At 31.0% G+C, this 14,711-nt stretch overlaps 3 protein-coding genes across 3 annotated transcripts; 2 read left to right on the forward strand and 1 right to left on the reverse strand.

Annotated features, from left to right (window-relative positions):
- The first annotated feature begins 663 nt into the window (after positions 1-663).
- On the forward strand, positions 664-3,435 carry LOC126670704 (chloroplastic import inner membrane translocase subunit TIM22-2). The gene is made up of 5 exons (XM_050364514.2): positions 664-881; positions 1,231-1,295; positions 1,767-1,839; positions 1,947-2,000; positions 2,794-3,435. The coding sequence occupies exons 1-5, from the start codon at positions 698-700 to the stop codon at positions 3,069-3,071; spliced, it is 654 nt and encodes a 217-aa protein (XP_050220471.1). The 5' UTR covers positions 664-697; the 3' UTR covers positions 3,072-3,435.
- A 2,322-nt stretch (positions 3,436-5,757) lies between these two features.
- On the reverse strand, positions 5,758-8,378 carry LOC126670637 (uncharacterized). The gene is made up of 4 exons (XM_050364414.2): positions 7,935-8,378; positions 6,677-6,805; positions 6,351-6,535; positions 5,758-6,275 (listed from the first exon to the last, which is right to left on the reverse strand). Exons 1-4 carry the CDS (start codon positions 8,145-8,147, stop codon positions 5,939-5,941), a joined length of 864 nt encoding a protein of 287 aa, XP_050220371.1. The 5' UTR covers positions 8,148-8,378; the 3' UTR covers positions 5,758-5,938.
- A 4,196-nt stretch (positions 8,379-12,574) lies between these two features.
- Positions 12,575-14,381, forward strand: LOC126669777 (40S ribosomal protein S8-1). Its single transcript, XM_050363333.2, has 5 exons — positions 12,575-12,682; positions 12,809-12,881; positions 13,309-13,642; positions 13,804-13,985; positions 14,132-14,381. The coding sequence occupies exons 1-5, from the start codon at positions 12,679-12,681 to the stop codon at positions 14,205-14,207; spliced, it is 669 nt and encodes a 222-aa protein (XP_050219290.1). The 5' UTR covers positions 12,575-12,678; the 3' UTR covers positions 14,208-14,381.
- The last annotated feature ends 330 nt before the right edge of the window (positions 14,382-14,711 follow it).

Genomic DNA, 14,711 nt, shown 5'->3' on the forward strand with positions numbered 1-14,711 from the left:
TGCAATTGGTAAAAAAAAGGAAGAAAGGGTCAACGCGCCCCCTGAACTTGTGACACAGGGTCATCTAATCCAATTTATACTTTTTTGAGCAACTAACCCCAAAACTCTTCATTTTTTGTCAAATAACTCGATAATTTATATTTATATTTTAAAAAATAGATTTAGAATAATTATATCGCAACAATCAGGGAAATATCTAATTATTTTTTGGCATCCCTCGCCTCCTATTTGTATTTTACACGTTTTAAAATATATAATTATGGGGTTATTTGATCCAAAATTGAAGAGTTTTGGGGTTCGTTGTTCAAAAAAGTATAAATTTGGTTAAATGATCCCGTGTCACAAATTTAAGAGGTGTGTTGACCCTTGAAAAAGTATAAAATGTTAGAAATTGATGATTGAAATTCACATGACAAATGGTAAGCAAAATCTGATGTCTATAATTGAGAAATGTTAATTCTTCATTTTAATTAATAAAGTTCAATTTTTCTTTATAAAAAAAAAAAAAGGAATCCAAAGATGAGTGGGCTTTGTTTTGGGTCAACTTGCAACTAGGTGAAGCACCCCAACTACAAAACGACTCCGGCTAAAAAAACCAATGTCGTATCGGATATTATTAGGAATCTTATATGAAGCCACTTCCAAAAAAACATACGGAAAGGAGATAGATATTTTTGCATAAACAATCCATAAAACGATGGCTACAACAGCCGACTCTCCGAACACAACCACCGACTCTGATCTCGAACAAACCCCTAACCCTAATTCTCCTTCAAATGCAATAGTTCCGTCCCAGTCTGCCACCACCCCCGCCGTATGTCTCCTCCGCTTCCTCGGCGATTCCGCCGGTGGTGCTCTCACGGGCTCCATATTCGGCTATGGTCTCTCTCTCTCTCTTTATAATTATCCCTTAATGTTTTTCTATGCTAAGAGCTGAAAGTTTTGGTCTTTTAGGGTCCAGTTGGTTGTGACTAATTTATTAAGCTATATTTCTAATTTGGGTTTACATTTGTTTTTTTCAGCTTCACAGTATAGTTAGACATTTTGTATGAGAAGGGAAATGATAATTTATTTGCTGAAAAACTATCCGCTTTCTTATTATGCATGTAATTGAGTTTTATACTAGAATTAACAGTCAAGAAATAGCCCTTAAATGCTGTATGGACAAAATATTTTTTCCTTGCTTTTTTTTCGGGGAAATGACTATTCTTGAATGTTAATGTGTTTCAGGTTCTGGTTTGGTTAGGAAGAAAGGATTTAAAGGCTCCTTTGTAGAGGCAGGATCTTATGCTAAGGTAATGTCTTTACAAATAATTTTATCTTTGTTATTCATATCGAGTTGTTTTTTTGTGGTAATATCGAGTCATAGCTTTCTAACTTATTAATGGGGATCGAAAGTGTTACTTTTAGGCTATGGTTGTCTTAGAGGATGGAGAAGTAGTTACAATAAAGTCAATTTTCTATGTAGACTGTATATTGTTTTTATAATTCAAAGCGCGCTCCTGTTAGTGTAACGTAGGTGTCTGTCTCGGTTGATGGATGTGATGAATGTCTACATCGCTTTGTAATGTTATTGTCATGTTGATGCTATTGTTATGTTAAAGAATAAAATTTAAAAAAGTTTATTTCTTCATCCTCCCAAACAAACGTAGCTGAGGTTTAACATGCTTTTTCCATGATTTAATGGGCCTCATTCATTTCCTTTTGTGTGCTGGTAATTGGGGAAAAGAAATGGGTTTATTTGATAATACACTTGTGTGCAACAGACGTTTGCAGTACTGTCTGGAGTGCACAGTTTGGTGGTCTGTTTTCTGAAGAGGCTGCGTGGAAAAGATGACGGTATTCATTCGAAAGCATCTTAATTGTTTAGTTTGGTTGATTCTTCTGCATCAATTATGTTATGTTTATAACATTTTTAATTTTTTTCGTTTTCCAATTTCTTGCAGCATATAATGCTGGAATAGCTGGATGTTGCACTGGTCTTGCTTTAAGTTTTCCAGGTATTGAAGTTAACTAACTCCCAACTCTTGCATAAGAAATGGATATTTACATCTGTAGGAATGTTGCAAGGCTAAAAATTCCAATTTGTTAAGGTTGAACACCAAGTGATTAAGGCGTTTGTCCATGATCATTAATTTAATTTCTGTATTAATTCAATATAGGGATCATCTAGGGTCTTGTATTTATGATGAAATAGTAGAGCGACGGATTCCTAATATTTTTGGGGTACCATCAAAGTTTTCTTAAATGACTATATTCTTCCAATGTACTCTTTTACTTGCTACTTCATTGTTGTGGGGAAATAAATCACTGGCATGTAAATTTTTAAGAGTGTTGCACTGTTTGGATATATTCTCAGAATTTTTGAACTAGTTCTAAAATATAATTGTTTGGCAGCCAATTATATATCATTTGGCCCTATAATTTGCTTGCTAAAAATGGTTAACTGGGATTTCTATTTACTCCAAAATTCTACACGTCCTACTGAATTAAAAAAAAAATATCTTCGTTCTCTAGTTGGCATTCATCTTTAATGTCTTGCATTTCCAAATTTCTCACTCTGTTATGTAATCACATAAACTCCTATACTTTATTACCATTTTCAATTTTAGAAGCATGGTGGCTACTTCACCTATATAAATCACAGCTTCTCTTATTCGCTTACCTGTTGGCTTTAACTTTTTAAATAATGGTTCGATGGATGTGAATTTACAGAATCCAGAGTCTGCTTGTTATATTTAATTGCCACTTTCTGTTACTATATGAGAATGTTTGAGCTATATGTTAATGCAGGAGCACCTCAAGCTCTTCTGCAGAGCTGCCTGTCTTTTGGAGCATTTTCATTTATTCTTGAAGGGTTGAACAAGCAGCAACCAGCATTGGCGCACACATTTTCCTTGAGAAACAACCGTCATTTTCGTGATGCATCTAGTCCCTTGACTAACCATGACACAACTCATCTCTTGGCTCTTCCTCTTTCAGTTCCTCTTCCTAATGAACTAAAAGTTGCCTTCTCTTTTTTCTGCAATTCCATAAAGATACCCTCTAGAAATTCTCCTACGGCTCTCTGAAGGAAAATTGGGAGGACCGTTACCATGTGTTTGTTTTATCATTCTGTAGATCGTTGTTCTCGTGATAGTCTACCATTTAAATCTCCAGTGTAGAATTGTGGAGCTGGAATAGTGAAATGGTTCATTCCTTGTATGCATCTTGTTCTCATCATACAATTTTGCATGCTATTCCTAGTCATCATCCTGTAAGTTTATATGGTTTGACTGGTCACTTGTATCTTGATTAATGTCTGCCAGTGGTTAGCTCAAATATCCTGGTAATTAGGGGAAATTGTGGAATGTGATAGGCGAACAAAAGTAGAGATAATGTAAGCCTGAGTATGATGAATTTTAGTTATTTAGAGTGAAGCTTGTCATTTTTTAACCCATTCTCAGTTGTAGGAGTGTGCATCGGAACTAAATGGTTTAATTTCAGTTGGTTACTGATACATATTATATGTGAAGTACAAAAAATGGAAGGTTATGGCATGGTGGAGAAGAAAAATGGTGTTTCATCGCATCTCGTCGGTTTGAAAAAGCAGAGAAGAAGGAGATAAAATTGAGCATTACAATTAGTTATAATACTTTTAAAATTTATAAATGTCGGTTTGGTCACGTACGACTTATATTTTATCGGGAATTTTGGATTAAAGAATTAATTGATTAAAAAGATGTTTATTGGAATTAAAGTAGATGAAATTATGTGATGTGCGTCATATATTGAAATTTTTACAAAATTAACTACCCAACTCTTTCATTTGCAAGCGTACGTGATTTTAAAATTTTTCTTTTCAAAAATACGTTTTTCTTCTACACATCCTTCATCATCTTCTTCTTTAACAAATTTTTTATGGCTGAGAAGAAGAAAAGCCTGTTGAAATGTCTTTAACAACAATAATATTATTGTCAATAGAAACTTCATCTCACAAGTTTAGAACTAAATGTCTATTACTTCTTCTTCTATGTCTATTGTCTATTTGATGAAATTTCTTAACCATATGTTATTCAATGAAATGTGCTAATAAATGGATTTATTGGTTCCAATTTAAAAAGTGCAGCTTTAGGTGTTTTGAGTTTTTAGATAAATGATCTTTTATATTAAAATTAATTAATGTGTAACATAATTGATGTTAAATTTCTAAGAGATATCATGTCATATTGATGACTAATAAAATTAATGTTATATTTGAGATTGCTTTTGTCAAATTTACGTCGAATGAAAGTAACATAAATATCTCTGGTGTACGAGAGGGTAAAAGTATATTCAAAAACATCCTTGGCGATACTAGTTTAATGTTACAACTTAATGCAGCAATCAATTGCTAATAGGTGGAGGAATTTGCAAAAGGAGTAGCTTAGCTCTAGCTAGGAATGAGCAAAAATCAGGTTTAATTTAATTAACCTATCTATTTTAATTAAATTTGATTAAGTGTTTTGTTTAATTTGATTAGTTTGGTTGGTTCAATTTTGTAATTTTAAGATTTTAATTTAATTCGATTAATTCCATAAGTTTGGCTAACAAAATTTGACTAGTTCAATTTTCATTAAATTGATCGATTTTTTTTTAACAAACGGGCTATATACTAACCCATGTATAAAGCTAGGAAAATTATAAAACATAAAGGTTGTACCATATCATTCGTTTAACAAACCAATGAGGCATTAGTCGTGTTGGAATATTTAATGATAAAAAAAAATTATTTTGTAAATACTCATTAAATTATTGTAAATATAAAATATCACAACTGTTGTATGAGATAAACACTTATGAAGCTACATGTGTAACATGTATAATTAATTTTGTGTAAAGTGAGTTTTGTGTGATTTTCAAAAATAATAGTAGCATGATTCTGACATATTTTTTACAAAATTGTTAACAAAGTTTATAATTAACAAAGAAAAACATTTTATTAGTGAGTTAAAAAAAATACTTTGCATCAAAAACAAAGTAAATAGTGATTATGCACCTTTTTATCAATATAACATATATAGATATCCTAAGATATTGAAGGAAACCAAAATAAAAATATTTATCACAAATTCATCATTCTCTGTGAATACCTACTTGTCTCGAACATTAGTTATTGAAGATGCTATCGTTGAGGAACACAGACAATTAGATGACTTGTCATGTATATATTTATCAAAAGAAACGAAAAAAATAGCTGTGTTAAACCAATATAATATATATTTACAATTCCAATGGGCACCAAAAAGCTAAGCAAAGAAAAGAGTGTAATCTCAAAGCCTATTTAGTACTTTCAAGTATTTTCAACTTCTCTCTATTTTGAATTATTTTGGTAAATAAGTTTTAATCAATAAACAATTTCAACAATTTTGATTAATAATGTTTAATAATACTTTTCAATTTTTTTAGTTTCATTTACAATAATCTTTTGGTTCATTGTACTACTTTTTCTTTTCATAGATTTTTCTCTATTATAATCATTTTGTTTCATTGTAATAAAAAATAATCTTATAAAATTTAAAACAATTTTTTATAATATAAATCAGGATACCAAATCGAACCTACTATAATATTAAAATAAAATAAATCAGAGTGCTCTACAACTAAAACAAATTGAGCCAAATCAATTGCTATATTCATATAAGGATCAAAAAAAAATTGAGTAACCTATTACTATGGCATCAATTCAATACCTTTTTTTTTTCTTTTAACAATTCAATACCTCTAGAATAGCAACCATTTTTAAAATATTAGACTTGCATATTCCATTAAAAATATCATGGTGTAAAACATTTATATTGTTTTCTTCAACACTGCATAAAATGGCACAGAAATCACAGGAACAACGCAACTATAGAATACAAACCGCATAAAAAATTTACGAGAACTTGTAGTTGGCATTTTATCATACCTATTTTCATCAATGGAGACTGTAGAAATCTGTTAAGTAAGCTAAAGCTTCAGAATTATTGCTGCATATCTTCCACAATGGTGCAACCTCTCCTTTTGAGACAGTACCCCAATTCTCGCAATCTTGAATAAAGTCGAAAAGTTTCTGGTAATATGAATCGTAATTCATCACAATAAAAGGGACTGGAAGAGTTGATCCAATCCTTTCTAGCTGAATCAATGTTAAAATCTCGAACATCTCATCTAGAGTACCGATTCCTCCCGGGAGAGCAACTACTGCAGTCCTATCGGAACTACTATTCCTAACTGCAGCATCCACCAACCCGTGTTTTCTAGCCGAGAAAAACCTACATAGTAATGAAACATAGCTTAATCAATGCAAAGCTACTCATAAATTTCCGGGCAGTTTTATTAGCATTTACCTGCATGTAAGATAAGTTTCTGATGGTAGATAAGGATGAAAATTTGAGGCTGTCCATTCACCGGCTTCTTTTCCGATTTTAAATCCAGCAACAGGCTTTCCTGCTTGCATTGCACCTTTAATTGACGCATCCATTAGGCCTGGACCAACTCCCGACCATGAAGTACAGTCCAAAAGCTTTGCAACCTGCCAGTCTATAATATTCAAACTCACAAAACCGAAAATGGAAATATTGCACTAGAAAAATTCTACTTCGCTATTAAATACGCCTTTCTTGGAAATACTTCCCAACAAAGGCAAGTTAAGAAGGGAGATGAATGTACTTGCCTCTCTGCTCAACTCGAGTGTTTGCACGTAATGCGGATGATCTGGTTCCATCCTTGAAGAACCCAAATAGACAACTCCCCTTCCAAGTCTGTGTACGAGTTCGTAGCAACTTCCTATCTCTTTTCTGACCTTCAGATATGTTCATTACGGATTTAAAGAATTAGAACTTAAATAAATTGCTTATCAGTCAAAAAGAAAAACAAGTACACAGTAGCACTAGAAGCCATTTAAGAGCCAAATCATACATTACATTTAAGATAATTTCACACATTATGCTATGTAACCACTAACCACCACGCATAATGCGGATTTCCAAATGAATTACTCTTACGGATAAGATCACAACAAATGAACTTAAACTCTAGTTGGCTTATATAATTAACAAAGCCTTAGAGTCAAAACTATGCTACTTGACCCTTCCCTTAAAAGTAATTTAGTCAAGGCTTCAGTAGGTCAATCTCAAATTCTAAGATCTTGAAACTGTCTTTCCATTTCCTTTTACCTTGGTTGATTATCTAACCTTTCACTGTTCCTAGTAGAAACCAAAAATACTGACAGAAACGAATTATTATTCTGAAAAGAAAATGGTAAAGCTAGAACATAGCATTATGCTTAACAGAAGTGATGCAGCATTTTAACATGTTTGCTAGATCTAAATTTATTAGACTATGATAAACTTAAATTTGAATCAAAGAAATTCCAAGACGCTTCATCGGTTAATTACTCGTCTATTAACCATGCAGCTTCCTTCTTTCCAATTCGAAGATATATTTTCAGCAAGACTACTACAGAACAGGAACTGGAAACTGAATCACCAACAAAACATTAGTAGTTACTTTTTCTCTTTATGAAAACCATGTAGGTCTATATTGCACGAGAACTTATCGTGTGCTACATTCCGGAGTCGCTTTTATTCCCGGAAATATATTTCTGAAGTTCCAAAACTCTATATTGATAACATGTTCACGGTTTCGCCATTTCTCACTTTAGCGATTTCATATATGTTCAACATCGAGGAGAGCCACCGCCCGATGATGATATAAACCTTTAAATCAGTTCAACAAACCAAGAGCATTACTACACAAATTTAATTAACAATGCCACCTAAGAATTCATCTAATTATCCTGTTTCTATATCAAGGAGCTTAACCAAACAGTCTCTAACCAATTTTCTCTATGGAAATCAACTTCTGTCCTAAAATAACATATCCAAGTAAGCAAAAAGAAAATGCAAAACAGGAAAATGAAGATCTGTTACCTCATTAGGGCTAGCTCTCTCTTCAAAATCAGAAGCTAATTCACTCTTACATACTGAAATTCTTCTTGAAAAAGATTTAAACTTTGAACATCTAACTCTGAAGCAGACACTAAATTTTTCATTTTCATTTGAAGATTTGAACTTTATATTATTTTCATATAAATTTCTGGCTAAAACATGAGAACTCAAAGAACCCACTAATGGAAACCCCATCTTTGGAACTTTGAACCCCTTGAAATGTATTAAAGTAGTGATTTTTCTGCATATATAACCAACCAGTAGAATAGAACTCTACTGATGGTAAATTGGACTGAAGTTATAAGGTATCAATCTGTAAGAGCTTTTGAAGAGATAAAAATAAGAACTTACTTGAGGGTGCCATTGTTGAACAAGGTCAAACCAATAAAGAAAAAAAATGATGCCTCGTTGATTGCGAGAAAAGGATTAAAAATATTTTTAAGATTATTGATTTTGAATTTTATACATTCTATATATCTTTTTTTTTTTTGAAACTTCTATATATCTTTATATAAAGGCTGAATGGCGTAAAAAATCATAAACTTTAGCATGTTTTGCAAATTTAACATAAACTTTTAATTTTGGCAAATTAATACACAAACTTTTAATTTTTTGTAATTTTAGCACCGATCAATTTTCCTTCAAAAAAATAAAGAAAAATGCTGATGTGGACGCCGGAATAGTGGTTATTCGGTGTACACATCAGCATTTTTTTCACAAAAAATTGATCGGTGCTAAAATTGCTAAAAAATAAAAGTTTGTGTATTAATTTGCCAAAATTGAAAGTTTATGTTAAATTTGCAAAACACGCTAAAGTTTGTGATTTTTTACGCAATTAAGCCTTATATAAATAATGTGTTAATGTTTTAATCTTTACTTAGGAAAATGAGATGATGGAACATATTTATTTTTATTAGAGGTGGAAACCGATTAGTCGAACTAAAATCAAAAAACCAAATTAAAAAATATGAATTAATCGGTCTAAAACTTTAGATTTGATATTTTAGACTTAATGCTTATAATTAAGGGCCGGGTTTGAAGTTTTACAAGCCGTGGTTAATCAATTAATTGGTTTAAAAGTAATTTATTTATTTTTTGTAAAATATAGATATACTATTTCTATTTGTTAAAATAATTAAATAGACTTGTAATTTTGTATTTAATTTTATAATATTGAATTTTTTAAACTTTTTTTATCTTTTTATCTTCTTATGATTATAAAAACAGCAAAAACAAAAATTCAAACCACTTTAAATTATTAACCATTTTAAATTCGGATTTTAACTATTTTTAAAATAAATATTATGTACTAATTTGCAAGTAATGCTCATGGACGGGTTAACAGGTGCATGTCCAGCCCTAATTGTATAAAAACAATTAATCGTTATAACTTCAAAAAATGAAAAAATATCATGAATTGTATAAAATACCTCAAATAACTCTGCAATATGTAACTTTTAATATTAGTAGAAGTCACAATATATAAAAATAAACTTTATATTTTAAAAATTAAAATAAACCAATTGTCAATAACAATTAAAAAAATGTAGCACAATAATTAAGATTAACGAAAACAAATTTAAACTATAATGTTTAGTTCTCTAACTTAGAGTAAAACATTTGTTTGAATTTTAAAACATTATGCAGATAATACACTATTTTATGTATTTTATATAATTTTGAATAATATTGTTGTTCAAACAATCAAGGATACTTGTATAAAAGATTCACGTTTTTGTGTTTTTCCGAATTAAGCACGTTATTCAAAACGTGTCACTTCACATTTCAACCTTTTCAAACCTTCATCGTATAACATATTGCCATTTTAGGTGTGTTTTTACGAAAGACTATGTTACTTTAACTGTTTTAAATGACTAAAACAACATTGGTTAAAGCATTTGAACTATAAAACGTCAAAAATATAAAAGGTATAACAATTTTATACTAAAAAAAATAAAAAGTTTAAAGTTTTTATGCCAATTTTAAATGATGTGTTTAAATCGCCAAAAACACTAATTATTAGAATTTTATATATAAATAATTCAACGATCAATTGTAACTTTTTTATAGTATTAGCATTATATAAATATAATAATTTAGGGTTTAATTCCAATAATTCAAACAATCAATTAAGGTCTGCGGGTTTTGTCAGTTATAAACATACCTTTCAGATTCGGCTAGTTCAACCCATTTTATAATATTTGAAACCTTTTCAAACTATTTGTAAACCAAATTGGAAATTTTATCTCATTTTGTGATAAAATTCATTTCTAAATTTTAGGTTTGGTTCATGAATGACTAGAAAATGTTTCAAATATCCGAAATGGATTAAACTAACCAATTTTTAAAGATTTGACTATAATTAATAAAACAAATAAATATTTGATATTCTATTAAGATTAACCCAATAATTTATGTATGCATATTGTCATTTTGTCTAATAAAGAGCATACTTAATCTACATACGAACACGACACAATTACTAATTACTCCTCTCGTCTCATTCTATTTGATTTATTTTCTTTTGATGTGTCGTACTAATTGACAGTTTCTATTTATTGGATATTTTTCATACTAATTGTTTTATTTTTATTCTCTTTAATTATTTTTTTAGAAATGATATTTTTTAAAAAAATATGTTGCATTTAATGTAATATTAAAATATAAAAAATAGAGCAAATTAATATGAGACCCCCTACGTATATCATAATTGATAATTTGATATCTCTTGATTGGAATCCTACTTCATGGTCCTCGCTTTTAATTCCGTTAACTGTTAGGCCTTTTTGTTGATTTGGGGTACCAATTATCAACATAATTGAAAGTGAGGTACCAGTTTTTTTAATAGTAGAGTACCATGTTGTTAACAAAATTAAAAGTAAGGGACAGAATTGTTAATGAAATTGAAAGTAGAGTACCAAATCATTTGAAAGAAACTGCCTAAATTAACGGAGGCCCCTAATAGTTCACGAAATTGAAAGTGAAAGACCATTAAGTAGAATTTTCAAACAAGCGGTATCAAACTGTTAATTATGTTATAACTGGGAGATTTTAGAGTAATTTGATGTAAAGAGTGTAGTTATTACATTTTCTGAAACAATATACAATGGTAATTTTTTCAATTAGAATAAGTAGATAGTTATAAGGTCTACCATGTCAAACTTGTCGATATTGCTTTAACATAAGCTATCATGTTTCCAACTTCCCTGAGAGGAATCAATTTGTATAAACAATCGCTTTTTATGTTTTTCAATAATGCAATAATGCCGATTTAACTTAAATGAGAGATGTACTTTCGTACACCATAATAAAATGGTAATAAGTCTTATTACCGTTATTTTTCAGATTGTTCATGTATATTGTTCAACTGTAGGTCGTCTATATGACCATTCCTTAATTGGTTTAAACATCATTGAGTAAGCATACTCATGAAGATGAAGTTGGTCAGTTTGGTCGGTCCAATTGCTACAAGTAATGTAATATGAGCTTGATGTCTGAATGTTTGCCCCTTTTGAACGTAAAACTGGGTCTTTTTGCCTAGTCACATACTCTCCCTATTTTCCAAGAAAGAGAACTACGACAATGTAAACAATCTATAAAAGATTGCCTACTATCGAGCTCACAAATGAGCCGAAGTAGTCCTCAACATCTCATAGTACAAAAACAACACTTCATAATGGAAGATTATTACTTTTTAAAAAATAACGAGATCAGAAGCTATAATTAGTAGCGATGAACGAGCAAAGAACTTCCCTATGCCCAAATATGCTTTTTGCCCAAGTGCGCCCTACGAGAAGAACTCGTTTTCGGGCATTGCTTCCTTCTTTTGCTTCGTAAGTAAACTTTTTTTACTACTTATGCAAAGGTTATGTCACGACTACAAATAATAAGGGATTAAGGTGTTAGGTGTATTATAATAAACCATAAGTGAGGAAAATAAATTAGGGTTTATAATAAACCCTAAGTGAAAAAAAAAAATTAACGAACAAAGTGAGGAACAAACAGTCTAATTAGGATTTTGCTTTAGAGAGAGTATAATGGGAAGTTTACGGCTCATTAGATGCAATTTACAATACCGATGACTGAGAGATACAATTCAGTTATGCATTTCTGAAGAATATGTTAGGTGCGTGTGACGCTCAAAACACTTTTCGTATGTTACTTTGATCTTTGCCATGCACTTGGAATCTTTTTAATCATTTAATTTGAACTTTAGTGATTTTTTTATTTTGAAAGTGGTAATTAATATTATTTAAAATGACCGTTCTTTAACATAATTCTTTTGCCGTTATATCCACCAATGTGGATAACATATGATATACACTTGAGATCTATTGCAATTCGGACATGAGTGATTTTTTTCAATTTATAATTTAATGTTATAAATAAACTTAAAATTGAAGGACCAATTTCATTATTTTTTGATAATGTTACGTACATTTTTCAAGCAAAAACATCATTAAAGTCCAATTTAAAATTAAGCAAAAACTCAGTGTACAAATTGTACATTTAGCCATTATAATATTTCGACCTAGCATAAACAATTATCGGCCGTTAGATCGACGATGATGAAACACTATTAGTCTACTTGGTACGCATGTGAGATCGAGTACACCCAATCAACTAATAATTCTCATATATAAAAGCAAAACCCTGCTTCACAAGAGCTTCTCTGAAACCCTAGCCCTCGCCGTCTCTGTTAGTTGGGAACTCTTCTGCTTCGAAAATGGGTAATCCTTCTTTCAAATTCTAGTAATTTAAACTCATAAACATTTTAATCTTAATTAGATTTTAATTGCATTATTATCATTATTTTGAAATGGTAATTAATTTATACTTTTCGATGGTTTGATCAGGTATCTCACGTGATTCTATGCACAAGAGGAGGGCCACTGGTGGCAAGAAGAAGGCCTGGAGGAAGAAGAGAAAGTAAGTCAAAATACAAATTTTTAGGGTTTTTCTTGATTTTTGATTTTTGATTTTGTATATTGTTTGATAGATAGCTATGTACTTTTGTTAATAGGCTGATTAGTGGCAATTTTTGCAAGCTTATTAATGTTAACATTTTCTTGAAGTTCAGTTTTTAATAGATTCAGTCTGTTGTTTTTACTCATTTATGGATTTCATTCATTGTTATTCTTCGAAATATCTATGATTACGGCATATTGTTTACTACTTGAAGATGTCATTTAGAAGCTTGTGTTCACTGTTCCACTATTTTAGTGTTCATATATGCAGTTAGTCTTTAAAAATTTAGCACCATGTTCTTCAAAGACTGCGCAGAATGAATAATCTCATCAGTTTAATTTTTCTATACTTGTCCAATTAATCATGACTGCTTTTTACTACTGTTAAGGTATGAGCTCGGAAGGCAGCCAGCAAACACAAAGCTGTCTAGCAACAAGACAGTTAGGAGAGTTAGGGTTAGAGGTGGAAATGTGAAATGGCGTGCGTTGAGGCTGGATACTGGAAACTACTCATGGGGAAGTGAAGCTGTTACCCGAAAGACGAGAATTCTTGATGTGATGTACAATGCATCAAATAATGAGCTTGTTCGTACTCAAACTTTGGTGAAGAGTGCTATTGTACAGGTTGATGCTGCACCTTTCAAGCAGTGGTATCTTCAACACTATGGAGTTGACATTGGTCGCAAGAAGAAAACTGCTGCTCCTGCCAAGAAGGAAGGAGAGGTAGAAACTCTGTTTAAATGGATAGTTTATTAGTTTCATTTTTATCCGAGTCTCATAATACGTTGGATGTTGTGAGTGAGAATAATGTATCTGACTGGGCTACTACTTCCTTCAGTTAATGATTTAAATTTATCTGTTAAACCGTCTGATTTTGTGAATAGGAAGGTGAAGCTGCTGCCGCTGCAACAACTGAGGAAGTGAAGAAGAGCAACCATGTCTTGAGAAAGCTGGAGAAGAGACAAGAGGGTCGCAAGCTTGACGCACATATTGAAGAACAATTTAGCGGTGGCCGTCTATTAGCCTGTATCTCATCACGCCCCGGCCAGTGTGGCCGTGCTGATGGGTATGTACTATGTATTATATCCTGCTTGCATTGCTATACATGAGAATCGTCTTTGATTAGACTGTTTCATCAAATTATATTATGAAAATCAAATTTCCTTTTCTGAATTATGTTTCACTCATTTTGCATTATAATTTTGCTGACAGGTACATTTTGGAAGGCAAAGAGCTCGAGTTCTACATGAAGAAGATTCAGAAGAAGAAGGGCAAAGGAGCTGCCTAAATTTTTTGCTGTCTGAACTCCATATTAAGATGAAGAATAGACTTTTTGTTTCAATTTAATTTTGTGTCTGTTGGATTGTACTTTTAATGAGATTATTTATTAAAAATTGTAGCACAAACAAGGATTTGCAGAGTTAACTAAAATCACATCAGCACTCTTTGTTACATGTTTAAATTTCGTGATTTTTATTGATTGTTTAGTGCATCTAATGGTTACATTTTATCATCAAGTGTTGTGTTCCTTTTGTATGATTTAATTTACTGAACTGAAATTAAATTGAATTTTGATAGTTTGGTTTGGTTCAGTTTTTAAATTAAAATTTTTCTTTCTTTTACTTGTTTTGGAGACAATAAAATTAAATGATTTGAACATTTTATTTTTAGAATCATGTTAATTTAAATGATTGGACGAGTATTCTTTCTTTGAAGAAACAGTTATGTTTGTTGTTTAGAGTAGTAAATGTTATGTAAGTGATTCTTAATTTTAAAAACAGTTATATTTGTT

The sequence above is a fragment of the Mercurialis annua genome, linkage group LG2, assembly GCF_937616625.2.
Source record: "Mercurialis annua linkage group LG2, ddMerAnnu1.2, whole genome shotgun sequence".
In the NCBI taxonomy this organism is placed as follows: domain Eukaryota; kingdom Viridiplantae; phylum Streptophyta; class Magnoliopsida; order Malpighiales; family Euphorbiaceae; genus Mercurialis; species Mercurialis annua.

Bases quoted from the DNA above. Each gene is read 5' to 3' on its own strand.
- LOC126670704 (XM_050364514.2), top strand. From the start codon at position 698: ATGGCTACAACAGCCGACTCTCCGAACACAACCACCGACTCTGATCTC. The intron at 882-1,230 runs GTCTCTCTCTCT...AATGTGTTTCAG, and splicing joins GGGCTCCATATTCGGCTATG to GTTCTGGTTTGGTTAGGAAG. The intron at 1,840-1,946 runs GTATTCATTCGA...AATTTCTTGCAG, and splicing joins GCTGCGTGGAAAAGATGACG to CATATAATGCTGGAATAGCT.
- LOC126670637 (XM_050364414.2), bottom strand. From the start codon at position 8,147: ATGGGGTTTCCATTAGTGGGTTCTTTGAGTTCTCATGTTTTAGCCAGA. The intron at 6,806-7,934 runs GTAACAGATCTT...ACATATCTGAAG, and splicing joins AGAGAGCTAGCCCTAATGAG to GTCAGAAAAGAGATAGGAAG. The intron at 6,276-6,350 runs GTAAATGCTAAT...ATTACTATGTAG, and splicing joins GAAACTTATCTTACATGCAG to GTTTTTCTCGGCTAGAAAAC.
- LOC126669777 (XM_050363333.2), top strand. The intron at 12,882-13,308 runs GTAAGTCAAAAT...ACTACTGTTAAG, and splicing joins GCCTGGAGGAAGAAGAGAAA to GTATGAGCTCGGAAGGCAGC. The intron at 13,643-13,803 runs GTAGAAACTCTG...TTTTGTGAATAG, and splicing joins CTGCCAAGAAGGAAGGAGAG to GAAGGTGAAGCTGCTGCCGC.